We start from the raw sequence: 24,417 nt of genomic DNA, 5'->3' as shown, positions 1-24,417 counted from the left end.
TTTACACCAATGTTTAATACAGAGCCAACATTCAGTTTAACACAATAATTAACAAATGTTCAGGTTGAGTGTAATACAGTATATAGAACAATTCCATCGAAATAATTTTCTATAATCGGTCGATTACACAGGAATTATCCCTGTTTTTATATTGCCCATCAACTCAATTCATGCACACATCAATGTGATAGAATTATTGCTCGCTAAATTCAATTTGAAACTCGATACAAATGATTAATGCGCGCATAAATATTATTTTAAAGAGAGCAACAATGCAATTAAAGAGATCCTTACATTAATTGTGTATATGTTGAATTGAAGATATCCCTAGAGTTGATCTATCTAAAAGAATTATTGCGCGCATCACTTAGATAATGAATTTAGGAACAGAACAGTGATTCAATAATTGCGCGATTTACTTGAAATATTTCTCTCTTTAATTGAATTAATTCAAGTTATCATCAATTCATTTGAAGAGAGCAACAATTCAATTATAGCACTCATTAATTCATAGAATAATTAATGCCATCAATAATTCAATGAATGCACGCAATACTTCAGGTTTGAAGATATAATTTTTAAGAGATAGTTGTGTACATCAAATGTTTGAACATAGACGTAAATCATAAGTTTACATGCTTTGTCGCTCCATAAGTGTTACCTTGAAATCTTTCACACAAAAACAAAAACTGCAACACCCACTTTATTCTATAGATGTTATATATAAAATGTTATAGATCGTAAATTTTATTAATATTAAACTCGAATACTAAGCGGGGTAACTGCGACAGTATCAAGAAATGAATCCGGAAATTACCGAAATCAGCAGGTGCGAGACCTTCGGGTGAAATCGCGCAGTCACGAGATTTCGTGACGTCACAGGGATTTTCCCAGCCAGATTTTATATGATGAGTCATCAAAAAGAAATGAACATCAGACTGTATTCACGCTTCCATTAGACCGGGGACTTCTACCTCTTGTTTGACTGAATCATCAGGATTTTTGAACGTTTTGAGCCAAGTCAAAAGAGGGCACAACTAAACAAGAGGGGCCCAACTAAAATACGCCAATCTACCAAGATGGCGGCCCCAGATCCAAGTCAAAACCAAGGTAGCGTACGTAAATGCAGAGGAAATTCCGCAAGAGTATAGCTCTATTTTAAGATTGGTGACTCATGCAACTGTTCATTGACTTAATAACATTGTTCGTCAACTTATTCAAATAAGTCTTCGTATAGTTACTAAAGGAGTGGGGAATATTACTTTCTCAATTTGCTTCTTTATTTCCTGGTGGAATAATGAGAACAGAAGGTGCTTTTATCTGAAAACACAAAACATGGTCAACTAATCCTACCATCGTATCATTGTCATCAGGATAGAGGTTATAACATGTAAAGAATACATGAACCAGGCTGTCCCAACCCAGTCCATTGGTTACTATATGTGTATCAGTTTTATATCATATGAAGGCACTATCAAAGCACAGTTATTTGGAAGGAGAGGACTATATAATTTATGAGATCAATACTACAGAGATGTAATCCATTGAAACAATGAAAATAAGCTACATTATTTGCATATATCATGTATATATTTAAAACATGATTGTAGTCGCAGTAAATTAAACATTCATGATTGCCTAATCGGACCCTTGATTGAAAAGATTAGGATTGAGTATGAAATTTCAAATACAGTGTATGTGGTATTCAGATCTATTGTAAAAGTTGATGGCTGTTAATTGCTGGAAAGAATAATCATAAAAAGCTTATACTGATAAATATATGCTTAGTTTAAACAAGAAATGGAAGAATAGAACAGTCATATACATAAACGACATTTTCGTTGCATGAACAGTAATAGGCTGTGGTCAATTATTTTAAAACCCATAAAATTCAGAAAAGTAATGGCTCAGTGTGTGGATAAGTGACTGCAATGATTTAGTCAAGTATTTTTATTTATTACATCCTTGATTTAGACATCTTTATTGTGTTCATCAGTTGTTGCTTCATGATTTCACTAAAATGCTTGGCCTCCTTTGGTGAAGGATATTTTGGCTTTGCACAGTGTTTAAGTTTTGCTGAGTGTTGTTTTATTTTTGTAGACTTGCCACCCCCCGTTCCACCACCCCCGGTACCAAGAAATAGAAATATACAAAAACCGACACTTCCTAGTCGCAGACTCGACACAGAAAATATGGGTAAATTAGGGATGATGACTGTTTGTTTACACTGAACCCAAAGAACCCTCCCACACAATTTTATGAAAGACTAACAAAGCTCATTTACTAATTCCCACGGAAAAAAAGTAATAAATGAGAGCACCAATATTTTAATCACATGTATATTTTTGTGTGTGTCTGCACCAAATTTTTTATTTTGTTTCACTGTCATCTTTTTCGAAGGAGTGTAAAACAGCAGAGGTGGCCATTCAAGCAGAAAGTTGAATTTATACAATGAATTGCTAGCAATTATTTATACATTTAATATATATCACTTTTAACATTCCAGTAATGTAGGGGTTTCTAATACAATTTCTCTTATATACTCAAAAGAATTTTTTGTAGGCTTTACAGAGACTGAAAATGTGCTTTATGTACATGTATATCTTTAGTTTTGTAGTCAAACCCAACCGGTTGGCAGTGCTTTTGTGGTGTAATGCTGAACTTCCTTTCTGGCAATTTCAAATTTATGTTTGTAAATCATGCAACACGCTGTTCTTTCTTATTTAAGTATCTACCAGATTTATTTGATAAGCACTGTGACAAAGGCTCAAGCACGAAACGAAAATTTAGTTGTGATAGATAATTAGATTTGGAAAATTTATAATTTGACTTGCAGCTGATCTGAGGAGAAGACTAACCATTAATTTTACACCTCAAACTCCTTCCTTGGCAACCATGGGATACAGAACACAAATGTAAGATTTCAGTGTGGATATTTATCACTTGATTTGGTATACATGTTTGAAATTGGAACATTTCTGATCTTGAGGTCATCACACATTGAGGTTTATACATAAAGTTAAAAGAGGGTGAATATATCTGTTACAGAGAAAGGATAAAGGGTTTGAAGTCTACAGGAAAACTACAAATAGAGTCAAAGGTCAGAAAACACTGTTCACTGTTTGGAAATTTACATATGTGGTAATTTACAATGTTATTTGTTGCCTTAGCAGCACATATAGTTAATCATTTTCCTGACTAAAAAAGTTTTTAGTCTGCATTTTTGGGGAAGTAGAACTAATTATTTGAATAATAAATCCATTGCAGACCTATGACTTCATGTCAGATGACCTCCAGGAATTAGAGGAAATAGGAAGAGGGAATTATGGAATGGTCACAAAAATGGTGCACAAAGAAAGTGGCACTATAATGGCTGTTAAAGTAATTTCCATATAATAAGCTATACTTTACATGTTTTTGTGGGGGTGGGGTGTAAGCTTTAGATGGTAATTGTTTACATTCTGATTTAAAGAAGGAAACAAAATTCATTGGATCATGTAAATGTTTAGTAAAGATGGCCATATGTTAAAACTAATCCAACTTACTATTGCATATTCTCCTTGGATAAACAAGTAAATCATACATGTGAGATAGGAATGAATTTCTGAAAGAAAATGAATTGCGTTACAGAGAATACGCTCCACAGTGGACGAGAAAGAACAGAAGGAGTTGTTGATGGATCTGGATGTTGTGATGAGGAGCAATGATTGTAGATTCATAGTACAGTTCTATGGAGCTCTGTTTAAAGAGGTACTTGTAGTGTGAGGGATAAACTGAGTGTTAACAAGACACAGTTGAATGCTGTTATTACAGTTCTCATCTTGTTACAATAAAATAACACAATACCTGGAGCAATGTATTAAGGACGACAGACCTAATTCAAAATTTTGCACTTCTGCGCAGAAAGCCGCGCACATCGCTATTTACAGTCTCCGTGCATTGTGACGTCACTGCAATTGTTTCATCACATTATGGACATGCGAAATTTACAAACTGAACTTGAGACTGTATATTTCTTTCATTATACAAGTAATACATCTTATTTTAATCCATATTTCATATGAATTCTTCAATAAAGTCGATTTATAGAATTTCCGTAACTTTTGTATCTGTGAATCCATGACTTTAAAAAATCTGTCCGTGATTCTTCCGTGTTTTATGTATAATTTCTGGGATTCCGTAATTGTCCGTGTTTTTACAACCTTCCGTGCATATGGGATGAATCAAACTGTCTTCCGTATGTACAACGAAGTAAAAAAAAATGTAGACTCTTTTGTTATTAAAATTTTACTTCTGAATATAGTTTATATCATGAATATTTTTATCAATAGTAATTACTATATTACTTTTTAAACAATTAACGATTTACGGCATGCACCAGAAGCGTATTACTCAAAAACCGACGACAATATCTATTTACAACCAACTGCGGAAAAGAGGGTAGAATTATATTTTGAAATCTTTCGACCATTCATTAAAACGACAAAGAGATAATGACTAAAACCGAATCAATCAACAACAAACGAAGAACAGAGGCAGGACCGGGGGGTAGTTTCTCGGCTGACAATAAACACGCTATCGCCCCTACCCATTGGATAGATATTTTATTATTATTCTTCTTCCGACAAAAAAAACCCAAATCGTTCCGTCATAATGTTGGGAACAGCTGTTATAGTTGTGACGTTGAATACGCCGCTGGGCTTTGTATTTGACGTCACAATGCCGAATTGCGCGGAAAATCAATCCTGCCATTGAATAGTTTGAAGACTATCATCCTAGCGCAGATCTTAGCACAGAACCGATCACACGGCAGAGATACACATATCTTGGCGAAAATAGTCGGCTTATTGTCATCTTTTGATATAGAGAAAAATACATTCAGGTAGAATAATATGCGTCTGAGATTGCAATTACCAATCAACATGTACCACTGTATTACAAAAACATGTATATATGCATTTACATTCAATACAAGTAGCCTACAAGAAATATCAGAATTCCTTTATTAAAATAGATTTATGCTACTCTTAAGCTTAACTTATAAAAATGTTTCAGGGAATAAAAGTCCATTTTGTTTCTGAGAGTGTTCATAAGAAAAATCTTATAGATGAAGATGACACTTGAAGTACATGTTAGATCCTATCTTGAAACTGTCCGATAAGTCATGTACTTGATCTCTTATCATGTATGCTTTTATTCAAACATTTGAAATTTTTGAATTTATTTAGAAAGGTTGAAGATTATGAAAATGAAAACAAAATAGGCACATTACATATAGGCCTACACTATATATACAAATCCGTTGTCTTAAGCTGCATACTGAGCTCTATATCAGATTTATTGAATTTGTGACAGTTCATACATTACATATTTTGACACCACCCCTGGAATATTATGCAATGACTCAGTGTTTAAATATGATTGGTGAACTTTTTCCTAATCCGTGTGATTATTTAGTATAAAGGAAAAGTATGAAACTACAAGTAGAAAACCTATCCATTTCTTATTCAATGACATTTTCCTTGAAAACTGGCCAAAAATTGTCCTTTGACATGCTCCCCTGAAAAAGAATTGCTGATGACCCATACTTTTTTTCTTATAATTAGTAAGCTTATTGTCTTTTTAAAATCATACTTTAATTTGGTATAAAACTCTATTGTAGAATTTTTTTAATTTTAACTTTTGTATTGCACATTGGAAATTTCCCTATATTTCCTTTGCAATTACGACTACTTCGTAGTCAACTTTTGAAACGCCCCCCGGTGAAAATCAAATACGATTTTCATTTGGTTTTTTCGTTGATTTTAACTCATTAATGCATGCTTTACCTTATATCAAAATTTGAATAAAATCTCTATTGTAGAAACGAATTAGGTCTGTCACCCTTAAAAGTTGTCAGTGAAATCTAATAAAAACATATAAAAATTGTGTATTCTCTGTAATGGGGAAGGGGGGGGGTTGAATATTTCTTTATTCTTTTGTTTTGTTGTAAAGGCATTAACACTTGAATTTATTTTACACTTTAGGCCAATTTAAATTAATTGATAGATTATCATCCCTGTCTGCCCCTCAAAAAACTTGCATATATCAGAGACTTAAAAAGCTGTTTACAAAGTATATGAACACCTTGCATTATATCTAGTAAAATGTTGTCATACAGACTGGTAACATGTTTGCTCTAAATGATAGAATGAAAATTAATTTTACACTGCTATGTTTTTGTCAAGACCTCAATGTACATAACAAGGATGGTGGGTTCCTTTTGTATGAATTTTTCTTCTTCATTATTTATTATTTTGTATTTTACAGGGAGACTGCTGGATCTGTGTAGAAATGATGGACATTTCTCTTGATAAATTTTATAAGTATATATTTAATGTGTTACAAACAACGATACCAGAGGAAATTCTAGGAAAAATAACTGTAGCAGTAAGTTGATTTTAACTGTATATCAGATACTGGACAAGGACTCACTACTTTAGAATATTTTTGATGATGTGGAGTGCTACTGCTACTTTGTCAGGACTTTAAGAAACCTGCAATTGTTTTTTTTTTCATTCAGGTTTTATCCTATCATTTTGAAATATTGAACATAATTGAATATTGTCCGTCCTACTGTAATGGTTTACAATGATAAATAAATGTTTGATGCCTATTGGTGCTGCTGTCATTGAACTTGTAGTTTTTCAAGTTACAGAAGTCTTGTTCTCATTTCAGACTGTGAAAGCTTTAAATTATCTGAAAGAAAATTTGAAAATAATTCATAGAGGTATGTATTGGATGTAAATTAATCAACAAACTATTTTTATGTAATTTCTAGTGAAACTATTGCATATATTTAAGGATTCCAAATTAAGTGTGGTGACTTGATTGATATGTTCCAGGGATCAAAGGCCAGGCTTATTGCTATTAGTCTATCGGACTATCTGCAACATTTATCTTTGATTATAAGCTTTAAACTGAACAAAATACAGACATGACCGTCAGTTGAAGTGAAAGGTTAAGATCAATTCAGGTGACTCATTAAAGCCTAGGTAATTCCACAAGGTTAATGTCAAATTTGCAGCAATTGAATATGGTTGTGCTTGGGTCCATAGTGTTTCATGTTCCAGAGTAAAGTGTAATACCTATTCATACATAAACTTTACTACCTTATGCAGGCAGTTTCATCTAACCAAAATTGTCATACTGGTGCCAAAAATTCACAAGGAGATTAAATGATTAAAGCTTTATTTCAACTTTATGAAAATATCATCTTGATAAGGAAAATATTGACAGTAACAGGATGTTTTCATCATTTAATTAAGAGTTTTTAGAACTTTGTATAATATCGATTTTATGTTATGCTTGCTAAGTGGCATAATAGATTCAAACCATTTTGTAAAATGGTTGCAAAACTATAGTTACAAAAATCAATAGTTATTAGTATGTGTATATAACTTTTCAAGCATGGAAGAATTTAACATTGAAAAATTTCCCACATCCAAAAATGTTGATTGATTTTTCCCGAATCAGTAGGGTGGAAGTTAGATTTTAAAATTGGTATGAAAAAGACTGCATCAAGTTAAAGTTTACAAATATATCGTTAATTTTTTGTTCATGAATTTTCTGTATCTTTTCAGATGTAAAACCATCAAATATCCTGCTAGATCGCAAAGGGAACATAAAACTCTGTGATTTTGGAATTAGTGGCCAGTTAGTAGATTCTATTGCCAAAAGTCGAGATGCAGGTTGTCGACCATACATGGCAGTATGTATAAATTTGAATAGTTTCATATAGGTTAATTTAGTTATACGTTATTAAAATAATATTTAATTATTTAGGGTGTGTCAATTACATTGTACATGTCCATGAGGCATTCAATGTACATTGACTATTCATGTATGTTGAAGTTTTACAATAATTCATGTCCAATATATGAAATTACGGGGGCATCAGAAAGTTGGGGAGATGGATGTGAAATGGGGGAGGTCAGACAAATTCAGATTTCCACCTGCATCACAATAATATTATTGATTTTGTGAGGATTCAGCTTAGAATAGGTCCTCAGTACCCCTTGCTTGTCGTAAGAAGCAACTAAATGGGGTGGTCCTTCGGATGAGAAGGCAAAAACTGAGGTCCTGTGTTGCAGCAGGTGTGACACGATAGAGATACCTCCCTGCTTAAAGGCCATAACCATAGGCCTAAATTTTACAGCCCTTCAACGGCAATGATGATGTCTCCATATGAGTGAAATATTCTCAAGAGGGTCGTTAAACAATATATAAATTATAATTAATTAATCTTTGTCTTTTGTATGAAAATACTGGGTTCATGTAATTCAAGGATTATTGTGACATTGTTTTTGATAGAGCAGGGAAATTGTAGTGACCCCCCCCCCCCTTTTTTTTTTTATATTGCATGTTATGCACACATGAAATAAAGTTTCCTAAATAGTAAGGGATATATTCACTCTTTAATAAGTATGGATTTCTGTTTGAGGGAATTTTCCCAACATGATGAAGAAATGATTTCTTTTTGCAGCCAGAGAGAATAGATCCACGAGCATCCAGTCGTGGATATGACATCAGGTCAGATGTATGGAGCCTTGGTATTACACTAGTGAGTATTATCTCAGAACATTGAATACAATGCATAGGTATGGTCAGTGATTTTCAACATTTTTCAAAAGGGTCCTGTCAGGCTGTGGCTTTCGAATTGGAGAAAATTGTCAAAATTTAGATCAAATTGGAAAAACCTAGACATTATTGTAAACATGTTAAATATGTCATATCAAACACAAATTGATGTCATTCTTCTTTTATTTTACATATTTAACTTTCTTTTCTTAAATTAAGCTCTTAAAATTTTCGACTATTCTTTCTAAATCATCTAGAATTGATGTGTCTTTGTCATGTGGTACATAAACTATTCACATTGAACTTATTTTTAAACAAATATGTTATTCACCAGTTTTTATTATTGAGAAAAGTGTCAAGTTAAATTGGGGAAAATTTGGTAATTTTTGAGAGGGGAAAGGGCCGATATTTTGACCTATAATAGGTCTTAAAAAATCATTGATGTTGTATCATAAATGGGTCAAATTTCATACTTTAGAATCATATTAATTCATTGATGGAAGCTAATTTTTGTTGTTTGCAAAAAATTGAACTTCATCATTGGGATATCATATTTGAGGCTGTATACTCTTGGGTACCCGTGAAATCCTTTTGTTCAAATTATGATTAAAATATAAAGTATATTTTATCTATATAACAAATAAGGACAAATTTACTTGGTTGATGATTAATGAAGACAAACCAGTAATTGTCAAATTGAGTGAATACTTAGTGCAAACTTTCAGAAAAAGAAGTGATGCTTTAAAACTGCAAAAATCATTATAGTTTATTATTCATATATTGGTATAATACTGATACTGTCCATCTACTTGTATATATACATGATTAGCAATTCATATATGTATGTACTTGTTTCCCCAACATGCTGCATCCACACGCAGTTTGCAGTCTCTGTAACCTGTAGTTAATGTTGTAAACTTTCTTTCTTTTTTGAATTTCCTTCTTTATAAAATGTCTTACTGTTATGCCCTCTGGGTCCAAAATTGGAATAAACTTATCTTATCTTATCTTATCTTAAAGTATATGAATGCTAAACATTTGCTCTGATAATCTGAGGACAACTGAAAGTAAACATTAATTCCTAGCTCTTCAAATATATGTAATCCTTTGTAAGTGTCAAATCAAGTTTGAATGTGATGTTTAGCTCACTGGTTAGTCAGGTAGTAGTTATGGGATTCTTTGTAGGGCAGTGGTTTGCACACTAACTTCTCACAGCTGCAACAAAAATTTGGTACTCAAAATTTATAGTTGTTATGCATGTATGTGAGACACAGGCACTCAACGTTTTAAAAATCTATAATAAAAAAAATTGTTTAAAAGTTTCTTATGATTCTAGACTTTAAAACATTGGATTAAATTGATATTTTAAAGGCAGAATAGCAATTCTGTTGTTGATGTTATTTATAGCATTGTCTAATAGTTAAAAAACGATTGTTTGGTAAGAGAAATTCATACTCCTATGTTTGTAAATTTGCTTAACATCGATGCTAAATCTAACGTCACAATTGAGATCAATTGTGTTATATTTCCTGCGTTCAATGAATAGGCAGATCTAATGTCTAAAGTCGTATAACAAGGTTTTAGGATGCTTTTATTGAATGTTAGGTGCTAACTTTGGGATATTTTATGTCCTGTTATGGGTATTGATACTAAAGCCAATGCTTTTTGCTTCACCTTCAAACATGGTCATGCCGTAAGATGTATTATCTTTAAGCTCATATTTCCGTTAAGAGCCTTTATTTCGGATTGGGAGAAACAGAAAAATACCAATGGTAAATATATTCTGAGCTGCGCAGTGAGTAATTGGTCATTTACAAAGACTTTCTGGTTTTGTTTTCAGTAATTATCCTGATTTTCTATTAGATAAAACAAAAGTAGTGTGCATATCATGAAGAAAATAAACAGGTTATTTCACGAAGAAAACAGGCTAGGTAGCATTTATGTTCAAATTTACAATAAAAACTTTCTACGATACGTTGAACTTTTGAATTGTTAGATTTATTATCAAAAACAGAGAGTTGATACTAACATTGTTCATCATAAATGAACAGAAGTGAACCATTGGTTTCATGATTTTTATTAACTAGTAGTCTCACTCTGAAACAGTGATATTCTTGTCTGCATTTTTTAAGTCATTCATTATAACTTTTGTAAAGTAACTAGGCTTGAGGGTATACAATCTAGCAAGAGGAGGGTATGAACTTCTTAGGATAAGCAACTTAAGCCCAACCTGTCCTCTTTATTTCTTTTCATGTAAATAAACACATTTTGTTGACATTTTACAAATGGCTAAAAACAAGGAATTGCCTCCTTTGGCCTTCTCATCTTTAATTTTATTTTTCTAATTTCACCTGCTACTTCTATATTTAATGGTAACCCTGATGTTTATGATATTTCACTCGATGCTTTTGTAGCCCTTTAGGTCTTTGATTTTATTATAGATATTTAAAACGTCGAGTGCCTGTGATGTGAGTGGGTATGGTGGTTGCCCATTCAGATGTGTGGGTTTTGTCAGGGTACTCCTATTTCCTCCCACATTGATGTCAGACCTCCACCTGCCAACTCTCTAGCCAATTGGAGACAAATAGAATCCTTCATTAGTACGAGTGTGGGATAGGGAAATTCCAAGGGGACAAGATTCGCAATTTAGGATGAGGCTTAGCAGAGTCCTACACAGCGAATTTTGTTCAAGAGATAGAATTTCCCTATCCCACACAAGTAAAAAATGGATTATTTTTCTCACATTTTACCCACAGTTTTAATAGCGCATAAATTCAGGAGCTTTGAGAAAATTCAAAATTATCAAAATCTTCATTTCAATTTCAATGCAAAAACTAATTAGACAGGCAGAAAGAGCATACCTGCAAATGCATTAAATGAAAACCCAAGGTTGTCCATCAGAAAGCTATATCAAATTAAAATTTAAAGAAAACGATATTTTATTCACCATGTAACATAAATCATAGAAAATATATGACGTCACAATCAATGACGTTGCAGCAGTGTAAGACAGAAAAATCTTAAGTGGGTAAAGTCGATCTCACACTGGCGATAACATGAGAAAGAAGTAGAATTTTTTTGTAGTTGTTGCAAAATATAGTCATGCACTGTATATTTGTTAGATCACTGTTCTTTATGTAAGTAGACATTTGATTTTACATTGTGTATCTCAAACACAATATATTATTTACAATACATGTGTTGATGTCTGTATTTCCATATATATCATTTCAAGAAATCATACTTTGTCAATGCTAAAAATGGGATAAAGAACAGTATGCACTTCATTTTGTAGATGGAGTTGGCAACAGGAAAGTTTCCCTACCCCAAGTGGAACAGTGTGTTTGATCAGCTGACTCAGGTAGTGCAAGGACCTGCTCCACAGCTTAAATCCACAGAGGGGCAATTCTCCGAGGATTTCCTCAACTTCTTAAATACTTGGTGAGTCCTGTAACCTCTTCATTCATTCAGCTCTCATGTATTTCTTCATTGTAAGAAGCATAAAATATTGAAAGATTAATCAACTCATGTAAGTGAACTTGCATGTACATGTATGAATTAAAATGGCTGATACAACTGAATTTTGAATCTACTGCTACTTTATCAACACTCACCTCATTTGTATATATCAATATTTGCCGATGTTTTGTTTATAGTGATAATCCTATACCGTTTCATGTATTATGTTTCTCAATACAAGCACCAATAAATGTGTAGATTCCCTGTATTATGAGGAAATGAAAGCAATGGGAACATGGGTTAATTTCTGCATAAGTAATTGGCTTTTTTGATTGATATAAATTACTGCCTGTTTCCATTGTTTTTCATACCCATGATACATATATACAAAAATCCCACCATCCATTTATTAGATATGAAATATGATTGTTATACATTGAGTACCTTTATTAAAGCAAAAATGAGATAAATTTCAGTTTTCCTGTGTGATGTACCTTTGACTTTATACATGTATTTTACACCTGTAGTTTGACAAAAGATGAAAAACAAAGGCCAAAATATGCCAAACTCTTGGTAAGTGTAATTTACTTATAAATGTTAACTTTTTTATTTTACCCTCTCGAGTCTTGTGCTTAGATGAGTTTCTATGGTCAAAATTTGTCTATCAAGAACCACTTGGCCACATTCAAGCAAACTTGGACAATGACACAAAATCTTCTTGGGTAAAAGGAATTCAAGTTGCTTCAAAGAAGGACCTGTCTTTCCCCCGAAAAAGGTTATAAGTAAGAAATAGGAAAATATGATGGCTTAGGAGGAATAACACACCAGAGAAATCTAATACGGATGGAAAATGGAGGATATGTACAATTATATTTGGAAATTAAAGTTTCAAATTTACCTCCTTTAGTAAAAAAAAAAAAATGCAGTTTAGTAGAAAGTGATCTGAAAAAAATTAAAACCCCAGCTAGATTCAAATGCCCAAACTACAGTTCAGCAGTTGATATATAAACCTATTGAGCTACCCAGATAAACGATTCGGTTTAAAAGGAATATACATGTACATAAATTGCTTATATTTATAATTTCATCCAAGTTTCAAAAGGAAGTTAACCACATTATGACAATGTATTATTCCTCCTTAAATAAAACTCCTCAAGAACCACTAAACCAGAAAAACTCAATTTTGCATGGAAGCTTCCTCCTAATATGGTAGATATTTCAGGTTGTTCAAACCATGACATAGAAATGCTAAGTTTTACATTTTCAATGTACCAAGCTTGTGTTCAAAATGAGCAAGGTTGCTCAAGTGAGCACTGTGGCTAAGGCTGCCATTTGTTTTGTTTTCAATTTCATGTTTATGAAAAAGATGGTAAAGATATGTTCTTGAGTGAGACTTTCTTTCATTATAGGATCATCCTTTTATCAAAAGATATAGTGAATTACAAGTAGACATTGCCAGTTATGTGTCAAAAATTCTGGATCATGTGAGAGAGACAAACACTAACTTACAGGAGCTCACTGCCTCCAACTCTTGACGAAGCAGGGTTGTTGTTAAGGGCTTTCAATTCAGGGAAATCTTAACATAAGTACAAACGCTCAAATGATCAAGACTCCCAAACACTTGTCTTGATAAAAAGGAGGTTACTGTTGGAATATAGGGGAAAGACATGATAAAAGATTGACCGTCATCTATGCAGCCAGCTGGTTGGCATTGAGTTCATTAGTATCTTCAACAGATTAAATGCTTGTCATGAATCTGGCCTACTCAATATTTCCTGTATGGATAAAACTTGTAATATGGAATTTTCTACATTATTTTATGAACTCATACATAGTTTATTTTTGTATTTTCCTTTCTTTTGGAGATGACAGCTGATTGTAGAAGTGGTTGTTACCAATGAACTTATTTTGGCAAATTGAAGAATAATGCTGCCAGTCTCTTTTTTTTTTTTTCTCTAGCTAGTTTACATAACTTGGTGATAGAGGGCTTTCATTTTTTCTGCAAAGCAGATTTTGTACTTGTTTTATTTTCTTTGTGTCACTTTTCCCACTGAACAGACACAAAAGAATTGCTTTGTCGTCTGCCTGTTGTCTTAGTCCTTTGGCAGATTTTTTTAAAACCATTTCCTACAGATTATTCCACAACTTACATTTGGTAGCAATTATACATAGGGTCTAATGGAGAAGACAACCAGTGTATTTGCAAACATACATGCAAGTCAGATTTTTTGGTTTCTTGATAGCACCATTAAATATTGTAATATGTCAATTGTTTTCGAATTATGTTTTTCTTTCAATAAGAAAATAAAAATCATATAAACGACTAGCATGTGAAAATGTTAGAAATGCAATACTTACTATTATGAGATTCATTTTCTGACTTGTTTGTTATGCATTTGGGTCACATACATGTGTAAGAGATGTAAAGTTTGAGTGCTATATGGATTTTTATATAATTGACAATTATTATGTACATTTTTCACAAATAGTGCTACAATTTATACATAATAGATACATTTTATCCTAAGATCTGTATTCAATGAACTGGATTATGTATTACTGTATGTGTATTGAAGGAAACAGTTTTATTTAGATGCTTGTTATTTATGACACATATATGATAAGTACTTTTAAGATGTTGAAATCTTTGTACATTGAAATTTAACATTCCAGTAGAGGAACTTAGACAACACTTTATTCTTCATTATAGTTTGACAATTTAGTGTACAGTTTTTGCTCAAGAACTTGAGAACAATTCTTCCATTCTGTATACTCTAGCACCTTGATATGGATGAAAAGCAAAGACAATAATAATTTCTATCAGAAGTGATAACTACAGCACCAGAACATAGAAAGGTTTCATTAATGATAAAAGACTATGAAGTGCTTCTTCCATATTTATTCAAAAGCATATAATATTTCAGTTGATTTTTTGAATACCACTTATGTGTGTAGACAGCTTTTTGGCTTTTCAGCTTTTGATTACCTATCACTGATCATTGTCTCATCTTGGTGTGCCATATTTTATGATTTCATCAAGTGTAAAAATTTTGGACTGTTGAAGAAAAATAGGAAAATTTGCAGTAAATGTTCCTTGAATTTACTTAAGAGCCATTCCATGAAACAAAACAAAATCATTTTCAGTTGATAAGAATGAGATGCATTTTTGAAAAGCTTGTGGATTTTTGTTTCTCACTCAAGTTAAACTGAAAAGACCTAGTTTTGAATGGATGCTTTTTGTTTTATGAGTTATTCAGAGTAATACAGTATATGCTGCAGTAATTTTCTTTAGTATGAAAGTAATCTTATCAAGCCCTTTGGTGAAATTTTAATAACATAGATTTTTCACAAAACATAAATTTTATCCAAACTGTTCACTAAAGCTTAAGACCTATATTGTCTTCTAAAAGTTACGTTAGTGCCTGTTACAAAGTAAAAATGTGTATTACATGCATGTTTCTACAAGGCTTTAGTATATCTAACTTATTGGACTAGATTTGTGTAATAGTAAAACTTTACTTATACCACAAAAATTGGATACCTATAAATTCAGTAGTTGCTTTGTCAGAAACATATTAAGTGATAACTTTTTTGTTTGAACTAAAGTTCTTTTTTATATGAAGTTCAATTTTGTAAAAACATTGCACAAAAATTTCAGTCTTGACATTTCATCAGGCTCCAGTTCATTATTTTCAGTTATGAAATTTCAAAATAATTTCATGCTAATGAAAATTTGAGCATGGTGGGTATTTTTTTTCCAGTACAGTGAAACTCTTCAGTACCAGCCATCCCTGAACATTGGACATTGTCTGGGTTTTTTTTCTTCTTTTTAATTTACCGTTAATAGACATGGCTTTACTGCCTCAAAAACCAATAGCAGTGATTTTTTTTAATAAGCCATGCATTTATATCCCAATGGCCAGAGATGTTAATTACTGAGATACTGTGCGCACCTCACTACTGTTTATTTATTACTGACATGAAATAAAGAAGTGACAGGATTATTTCTTATGTGTTGTAATCATTTTCTTTAATACATGAATATTCAAATATGTGTTGGAATCATTTTATTACATGAATATTCATAAATATGTGTTGGAATCCTTTTCTTACTCATATGAATATTCACAAATATGTGTTGGAATCCTTTTCTTGCTCATATGAATATTCACAAATATGTGTTGGAATCATTTTCTTGCAAGAATATTAGCAAGTATTTCATAATTTGCAAATCCACTCGGATCCAGAATGTTTTTAAAAGATATGATTCAGCACTTTGAAACTACATATACATGTATATGGTGTAAAATTGAATATCGGGTTATTAAAAAAATTCAATAGCAGTAGCTTTTAGGGTCTTACCTAGCAGTTACCATATTGCTACTTTGATGTCCAGTGCACTTGACCTTTGGACCCCAAAATCGATAGGGAACATCTTCATCCCATGGGTAGTCCATATGTATGATATGGTGACTGTAGGTGAAAAGGATGATGCTTTTGAGCCCGGAAGCCATTGCGCCTACAGACGGTACAGACAGCTCGATTCCAGTAAACTCCCCACAACTTTGTTGCGGGGGGTATAATAAGATTGTTTGCCCAATCTTGAGAACTCCTTGCTTGATGGACATCAAACTTGGTACACTGAGTAGATGGCCCTTATAGCTTTTGAAGTTGCAAGTTCAACCTTCTCTGGACATAGATGTTGTCGGTTCAATATCTTTAGAACCCTTTGCCTGATAGACATGAAACTTGGGACACTGGTATCCTCTTAAGAGTAAATGGTCCCTATTGATTTTCAAGTCACAAGGTCAAAGATTATGACTCAAATGACTAGTTATTTGAAAATCTCAAGATTAAACTTTGTATTCTGGTTGCCCCAAATAGTAGACAGTCCATATTTTTCACTACACCAGACATTCTAAATTAAAGTCCATCCTTTTCAAAATTGCCACATGGGGGATGGCACGTTTTTAAAACATTACTTGAGTTTATAAAAGATCATGCATAAAAAGCACATGTAATTACCACCCCAGCATTTTGACCTGACATGGAAGTGAACAATATCATCTAATTTCAATTTACAGCTTGTGTACATGCACAGGAAATTGACACCTTGGTTGTCTTTTTTTCCAAATTAAAGAATTCTATGTAGTTAATCATTTTTATATGTAAAAGTATAATTTTTAGATCATTTTATGTTAAATTACATAATTTTTAGCTCACGAGTTTAAAGCTCATGAGCTTCTCTGATAAAATTTTGTCCATCTGTTCTAAATGTAACATTTTTGACTTCTTCTCAAGGATCATGGCTAATTTCAGCCAAAACATGCCACAAAGCACGCTTGGGTAATGAGAATTCAAGTTTGCTCAAACTAAGTATAGTGCCTTTTTGAAGTGGAGATGCATCAGTAATAGTGAAAAAAAATTTTGGCATCATTTAAAAATCTGAAGAACCAATTTCAAACAAACTTTGCATAAATCATCCTTGGGTGAAGGGTCATGCTTTTTCTAAAGGGGAGGTTATCAAGAAAATGCAAAAATAGGGTGGGGTCATTTAAAAATCTTTTCCAGAACCACTAGATCAGAAAAGTTCTGAATTCTGTGATACATCTTTCATATATATCCATTCCTTCCGACATGACTTTCCTTTTCGTATAATTTTTTTAACCTTGAAACATCGACCTTGAATTTTGACCCACTTTTAAAGAAAATTAAGGTAGCATTTTCATATTTTGTAAGTAGATTCCTTATGGCAAGACCTTACATTCCATATCAAGATTTTTTTTATCTTGTGGCATTGTATCATGGTTATATGGAGCTACAATATGGGGTAAAAAAATTGCATGGAAAAAAGATTGCAAAAATAATCTTTTGAAAATCACAATAGCTGAACAGCAGGGCAAAGGCAATTGTTGAGACAAAAGACTTCACATCATTTTATTACTGATCATCACCATATATATAAATTGTGAAATACAATGTACATAGTACTTACAATTTATGAAAATGGACAATAATAGTCATACATGTAATTGCAAGAAAATCATTATACGAGGATATAATACTTTTATTATTATTAATTCACAAAGTAGAAAAATTGCACCAAATGTCATGCAAATCTTCTACAGTTGATGTCTTTTTTTCCCCTCATATAAATGTTATGAAAAAGTACAAAATCTGGTTTTAGCACCAACACAACAAACTGGTACATGTATTTACATACTGAATATATATATACTTTCAAGTTAAATGCAATTATATTATAAATATAGAAAACACAACCAGAACACGGTAAAAAGTCCTTCTTTACCTCAGAATATATTCCCATACTTCATGCAAATTTCTCACAATTCTATGCATATTATCATAGTCTACATGTACTGCAATATACCAGTATTTAGTGATTTGCACAACAGAGAACACAATACTTAGTTTAATACTAGCATTTTCCTCATCATTGGAGCACCAGACTCTTCAACAGAATGTACTCATTTGCCCTATATTCTAGACACTATTAGCACATACACACTATGCTTCATTCCTTGTCTGAGATTAAGAAAGTCTATTCCCAAGCAAGAGGTGATCTTCAAACTGTATAACAGTTGTATAACAAGATGTGTTTGTGAAACACTGATGCTCCTGTATGGCAACAAAGTTGATAATGACCAAGGTTAAAATTTTTCAAAAGGCCAAACTCCAAGATTACAAGGTCAAAAATGTTGGTACAAAAAGAAAGGTCAAGTCACAAGGAACACACATGTGAAATATGAAAGCCCCATCATCCATTCAAAATTATGGCCAAGGTTAAACAGACCAAAAACTATAAGCCCCCCCCCGAATCTCTAATTACGGGACATAATAACGTGACTACAAAGGTAATTGTATCTCAATGCTTTTTATCATGAATTAACAATACAAGATACTATTATGAGACAGCAATTTTAAATAAAAATTCAGAGAGAGAACAATTGGAGGATATATCAAACTATTAAATTTTTTCTTTCTCTCAAAGGAATGACTTGTACCGACAGGTGATCTACCTGTATTGTACAGACAGGTGATCTACATGTATTGTACAGACAGGTGATCTACCTGTATTGTACTGACAGGTGATCTACATGTATTGTACAGACAGGTGATCTACCTGTATTGTACAGAGAGGTGATCTACCTGTATTGTACAGACAGGTGATCTACATGCATTGTACAGACAGGTGATCTACATGCATTGTACAGACAGGTGATCTACATGTATTGTACAGACAGGTGATCTACCTGTATTGTACTGACAGGTGATCTACCTGTATTGTACAGAGAGGTGATCTACCTGTATTGTACAGACAGGTGATCTACATGTATTGTACAGACAGGTGATCTACATGTATTGTACAGAGAGGTGATCTACCTGTATTGTACAGACAGGTGATCTACATGTATTGTACTGACAGGTGATCTACATGTATTGTACAGACAGGTGATCTACATGTATTGTACAGACAGGTGATCTACATGTATTGTACAGACAGGTGATCTACCTGTATTTTGTTTATTTGGTATATTTGATTGGGGATGTACATTTCAAAAATATCTACAGTCATCAACTTGGCAAAACATTCAACAAGAGTACTAGAAATGGTACATAATATGCCTATGTAGGGTGTTTCTCTGAAGCCGTGAGTTGCAGAAATTTACGGAATGTATCAGCCACCATCAAACTGTAACATACTTTCTTTTGCATCCTATGAATAAAAGGTCCTAGCTTAACTGTAACAGGAGGTTTATAAACAAATCAAGGGCTCTGTGTGAAAATCTATTTCCAAAATTAACCAAGTTCGGCAACCTGTAATTTGTTCAAACATCAAAGAAAATTGTTGGGAATTAAATTCTTGCAATACACACATCCAAAGGCCTTAGCTTGAAAATTGTGAGAGGAATTAAATGTACAAACCCCATACTCGCTTTGTATAATTCTCTATCTAATATTTCCTAAAAACTAACATGCCCATCTATAATACCCTTATAAATACTGTAAAATAAGAAGGCCTTCACCTGAAAGCTGGGAGGAATTAGACAAATCATGTACTCTCCATGTAAATCATTTTCAAATAAAGGGGCAAAACTCCTGCAGGAGAGGTCAAAATGGATCAAAATTGCATCATGATCTAGAGTGACCCACAAAGAAACTACAGAGCAAGTTTCAGCTTGATATGTGACGGAGAAATGAAAACAGAAAATTCCAAACAGACAGACATACAGACATTGCCATACCATAATACACAGTCTTTATAAAGTCAGGTGAATAAAAAGGAAATCTCGAGATCACTACAACAATACTCCACGATGGGACGCAATTTACAGAGAGCACATTTTCACGGCATTGACTAGCACTTACACAAGGCATAAACACATTTCTAATATATACATGTAAGTTCCAAATTTCTACACATTTAAAAATCAGTTTCTTTTTAAAGAAATACTGGCGATAAAGCAACAAAAATATAATGGTAACAACACAACATATAGCAACACAGTTTTTGTTTTATGAACCTAAATCTTATCACAAAATCAGGAATGTTAAGAAACACCCTTAAATTACCATTAAATTATTACAATATAAGTACAATGTAAGAACACACAGTAACAGTTATCTCTACTGTATCAGTAAAATGACGTCTGCCACGCATAATGGTGAAATTTTTTTTTTTTTTTACAGAGAAAGCATAATGTTTCATGTTCCAATGCAATTTTCTATAAAGAAAAGACGAAAGTAAAATTATCCCAAAATGCCTTGGAAATTCAAATCCACTAACTTTGGTCTTTGTACAGACATAATTTACATGTAACCCAAAAGTCAAAGCAGATCAATTAGGAAAAGAGAAGCAGTTCTCAGCTGCATATGTGCCAATGCTAGCTGATGCAGCAACTTTGTCGACAATGTGCAGGTGGGGTATCCGTGGGGTTGAGATATTTGATCTTTCTATGAACGAAACTCTGCATCCGAACTCTGGTTTTATTAGTCAATGCATATGATTTCAGGTGTGAGGTCAGTGAATGAGGCAAAGGCAGTCTGTCTATTCCGTAAATTGTAGTATTAGCAACAATACATCGACAGGCAATCTCCTTCAAAGTAAGCACTGAAAATCCAAATTTCAGAAATAAGCATTTTGTAATACATGTACATGTTTCTACAACAAGATCATATATTACAGGCTATTGGTAATGAAAGAAAAAAATACCCATATGTCTGAAGAATTTGATTTACTACTATTTATTAGCTGAAATGTCCTCAATACTTGGAAATCTTTAAACATAATTATAAGTATTTCTTGTGAATAAAATCTAAATAGCCATGCCTTTATCAGTTCCCCATGTCCTTCTCATTCCATTTCTCTTCAGTGCCACTCTCGAGAGTTCTGCAAACGACTCAGTCACATTAAAGTCGCACAAAGGGCTAACCTCAAAGAAAGCCATGTCGTTTTTCAGTGCGTACGACTCTGCTGTCTGCTCGCTCACCTGTCTTTTGTATGCCATGTGGAGTCGATTTCCCACCAAAATTTTAGGAACACCTGGTGCATGCTACAAAGTATGATGAAATATTGATAAGGTATAAATGATTTCCTCTTGCGGTTTGGTTTAGATTAAACTGTGAGAAGATGAGACAAAACAAGCACTCTGTAAGTATTGCAACACATGTCATCATACATCCTCAGTTTTATAACCAGGTCCCATAAAATACAATCTGCAACTTGTCATGATAAAGCATGATGAAAAAAAAAAGTGCGGAAAACTGTATTTAAGTTAATTTCCTAAATTCAAGGGCCATACCCAGAAAAAAATCAACGGGTCAAAACAAAATTTGAACTTGATCTGTAACTTGTACCACATATATATCAAATGAATATCTGCAAACATGACAAAAAAGTGCAGAAAACTGAATTGAGTTAATTTTCTAAATTCAAGGGCCATAACTCGACAAAAAATCAATTGACCAATACAGAATTTGAACTTGATCTGTAAGTTGCCATGGTAAAACAATCTACTGAATATCTGCAAGTATAACGAAAAAATGATTTGCCAGACTGAGAAGACGGATGGACAAAGTGCAAACCTAAATTCCCCTCCAAAAAAAAAAAGAACAGAAAAGAAAAGAAAAAACCCCTACAAGATATGGGTACAGTGTATTTACATTTACAAAACTTATTTTTTACTTTAAAAATCTATTCTCAGTTTATGGTCATTGAGCCAAACCAACTGAATTTTCCCCTAGCTAAGTAGAACTCGAGAACTCTCTACTCTGGCCCCACTCTGCTCCCTGGTGTTATGGTCTTAAATGTAACCAAGTGTTTCTTGGTCGGAATATTTCACAGAATCTTCCTATTACATGTTGTATATTTGAATTGGTGACCCATTCTGATCCCAAGGATCATACCTACCTTGGATGCTTATTAAGACATCTGTTACATCACAATTACATGTGCTCCTAAAATACATCGAGTAATGGATGAAAGAGTCGGAGAACAAAGATGGCATCAGCAAACCTGCAACCTATGTTAGGTTTTTCAAAAAAATTTATTTCCATAGTCCCCGCCCACTGATGTAATTCATTTACATGAAATAATTTTTTTTTATATAAATCAACATATCAAAAATATAGCTTAATTAAGAGAAATGAAATTGGAATACACATGAAATTTTTATCACTTCAAGGAATTGCTGCCTACTTTGTTGGGTATGTGAGGTGATTAACAACCAGGGCAAACGACCTTGAAAGAAGGCATAAATCCCCTTTTCCAAAAGAGGTCATAAATATACATATAACTAAGTACCAAAATGTAAATAACATACATAACCATCTGCTGCAAGCTTTCTATACCAAGTGTTCTTGATAGATGTAAATGCAAACACTGTACCAAAATAATGTATAATCCCTTGGGGAAAGAAATTTGATGGAGGAAACCAATGAATTATTGGGATTGCAGTAAATGAGAGATTGTTGCACACATGACCATGGAATCAAGTGTTCAAAGGCAGAATAAAGAACGGTTTTCCATAAAGTTTCAAAAATTCTCAAATGAGAATGGAAGAAATTACATAAGGCACATCTTTTGTGTAAGAATGATATCTTCTTGTTTGCTCAAATTCATCTTGACTGATAATTGGTAGTACATTCATTACATTGTGCAATTCCTGATTAGCCCCTAGTAGCTAAATTCAGTACAAAAAAAATTTGGTATACTGTATGCCTAAGGTTTCAAATGTGCTTATCACACATATACAGTTTAAATATACTGTCAAAATTAACAACCCCCTCCCTTCCCTCAATATTGAGAAGCTCTGAGACCTTTAAGACTGGCATCAAACGTGCTCACAAATGCATTCAACACTTACACGTGACAGAATAGCAGAAATGACAAAGAAGACACATAGTGCCCTCAGGCTCTGTCTGCAGTGTGGGGCATAAGAAACACATAATGCCCTCTGGCCCTGTCTGCAGTGTGGGGCATAGAAAACACATAATGCCCTCTTGACCTAGCTGCAGTGTGGGGCATAGAAAACACATAATGCCCTCTGAACCTAGCTACAGTGTGGGCATACACATACTACCTTCTGGCCCTCTCTGTAGTGTGGGGCATGAAAAACACATAATGCCTTCTGGCCCTGTCTGCAGTGTGGGGCATAGAAAACACATAATGCCCTCTAGCTTTGTCTGCAGAGTGACATAGAAAACACAGAATGCCTTCTGGTCCTGTCTGCAGTGTGGGGCATTACAATGTTTATTCATGTCGGGAATCTGTTACATAAATGATAGTGAAATAAAAATCAGGGTATTTAGTCTTACCTCATCAATTTCCTTAATCCACCTCGCTATTCCATCAAATGACCATTTGTTTGTAATGTCATAGACTAGAAGAATGCCCTGGAAACATAAATTCACAAACCTTTTAGCAATGCCGAATCCAGCATAATTATATATATTGTTGAGGCAAAAACATGTCTCTCCCTCCCTCTATAAAACCCTATCTATACTTACCATAATCCCCTAAACATGTCTGTCAAACTAGCCCATCTGATTTAAAATGTATCACAAATACTCCCACATATCAAAATGACAAAATCCAAGGTGTAATCACAGGCAATTGCATCGCTTGGGGTCGAATTTACAATCAAGAGTCTTTAATAGTAAATTCGACCCCAAGCAATGCAATTGCCTGTGGTTGTAATAAGAGAAACCCTACCAAAAAAATGAAGTACATCACTAGGGTACATGATATGTCCATCTGGAACTAAATGTACATGTTAATGATGAATATCTATGTTTGCATACTCCAAGATCTATTAG

At 33.3% G+C, this 24,417-nt stretch overlaps 2 protein-coding genes across 3 annotated transcripts in view; one reads left to right on the top strand and one right to left on the bottom strand.

Moving 5' to 3' along the window:
- The first annotated feature begins 861 nt into the window (after positions 1 to 861).
- On the top strand, positions 862 to 16,079 carry LOC125670112 (dual specificity mitogen-activated protein kinase kinase 4-like). Of its 2 annotated transcripts, XM_048905091.2 has the most exons (13): positions 862 to 1,110; positions 2,101 to 2,196; positions 2,837 to 2,915; positions 3,049 to 3,100; positions 3,268 to 3,381; positions 3,631 to 3,750; positions 6,310 to 6,429; positions 6,718 to 6,769; positions 7,623 to 7,750; positions 8,525 to 8,602; positions 11,915 to 12,060; positions 12,606 to 12,651; positions 13,488 to 16,079. In XM_048905091.2, exons 1-13 carry the CDS (start codon positions 1,080 to 1,082, stop codon positions 13,611 to 13,613), a joined length of 1,188 nt encoding a protein of 395 aa, XP_048761048.1. In that variant the 5' UTR covers positions 862 to 1,079; the 3' UTR covers positions 13,614 to 16,079. The 2 variants fall into 2 exon arrangements, with proteins under 2 accessions (XP_048761048.1, XP_048761049.1); XM_048905092.2 differs by lacking the exon at positions 2,101 to 2,196 and having other exon boundaries at positions 863 to 1,110.
- Positions 16,080 to 18,001: 1,922 nt separating this feature from the next.
- Positions 18,002 to 24,417, bottom strand: part of LOC125669538 (ras-related protein Rab-40B-like) — a 13,195-nt gene continuing 6,779 nt past the window's right edge. The window contains exons 4-6 of the mRNA XM_048904110.2: positions 23,917 to 23,994; positions 21,431 to 21,653; positions 18,002 to 21,211 (exon numbers count right to left, since the gene is read on the bottom strand). Coding sequence (XP_048760067.1) covers positions 20,985 to 21,211; positions 21,431 to 21,653; positions 23,917 to 23,994 — 528 coding nt within the window. The 3' untranslated portion in view covers positions 18,002 to 20,984. The remainder of the gene's footprint in view (positions 21,212 to 21,430; positions 21,654 to 23,916; positions 23,995 to 24,417) is intronic.

The sequence above is a fragment of the Ostrea edulis genome, chromosome 4 (assembly GCF_947568905.1).
Source record: "Ostrea edulis chromosome 4, xbOstEdul1.1, whole genome shotgun sequence".
NCBI lineage: Eukaryota > Metazoa > Mollusca > Bivalvia > Ostreida > Ostreidae > Ostrea > Ostrea edulis.
Note: the sequence above shows the minus strand (reverse complement) of the source record. Positions and strands in the feature narration are given on the sequence as shown.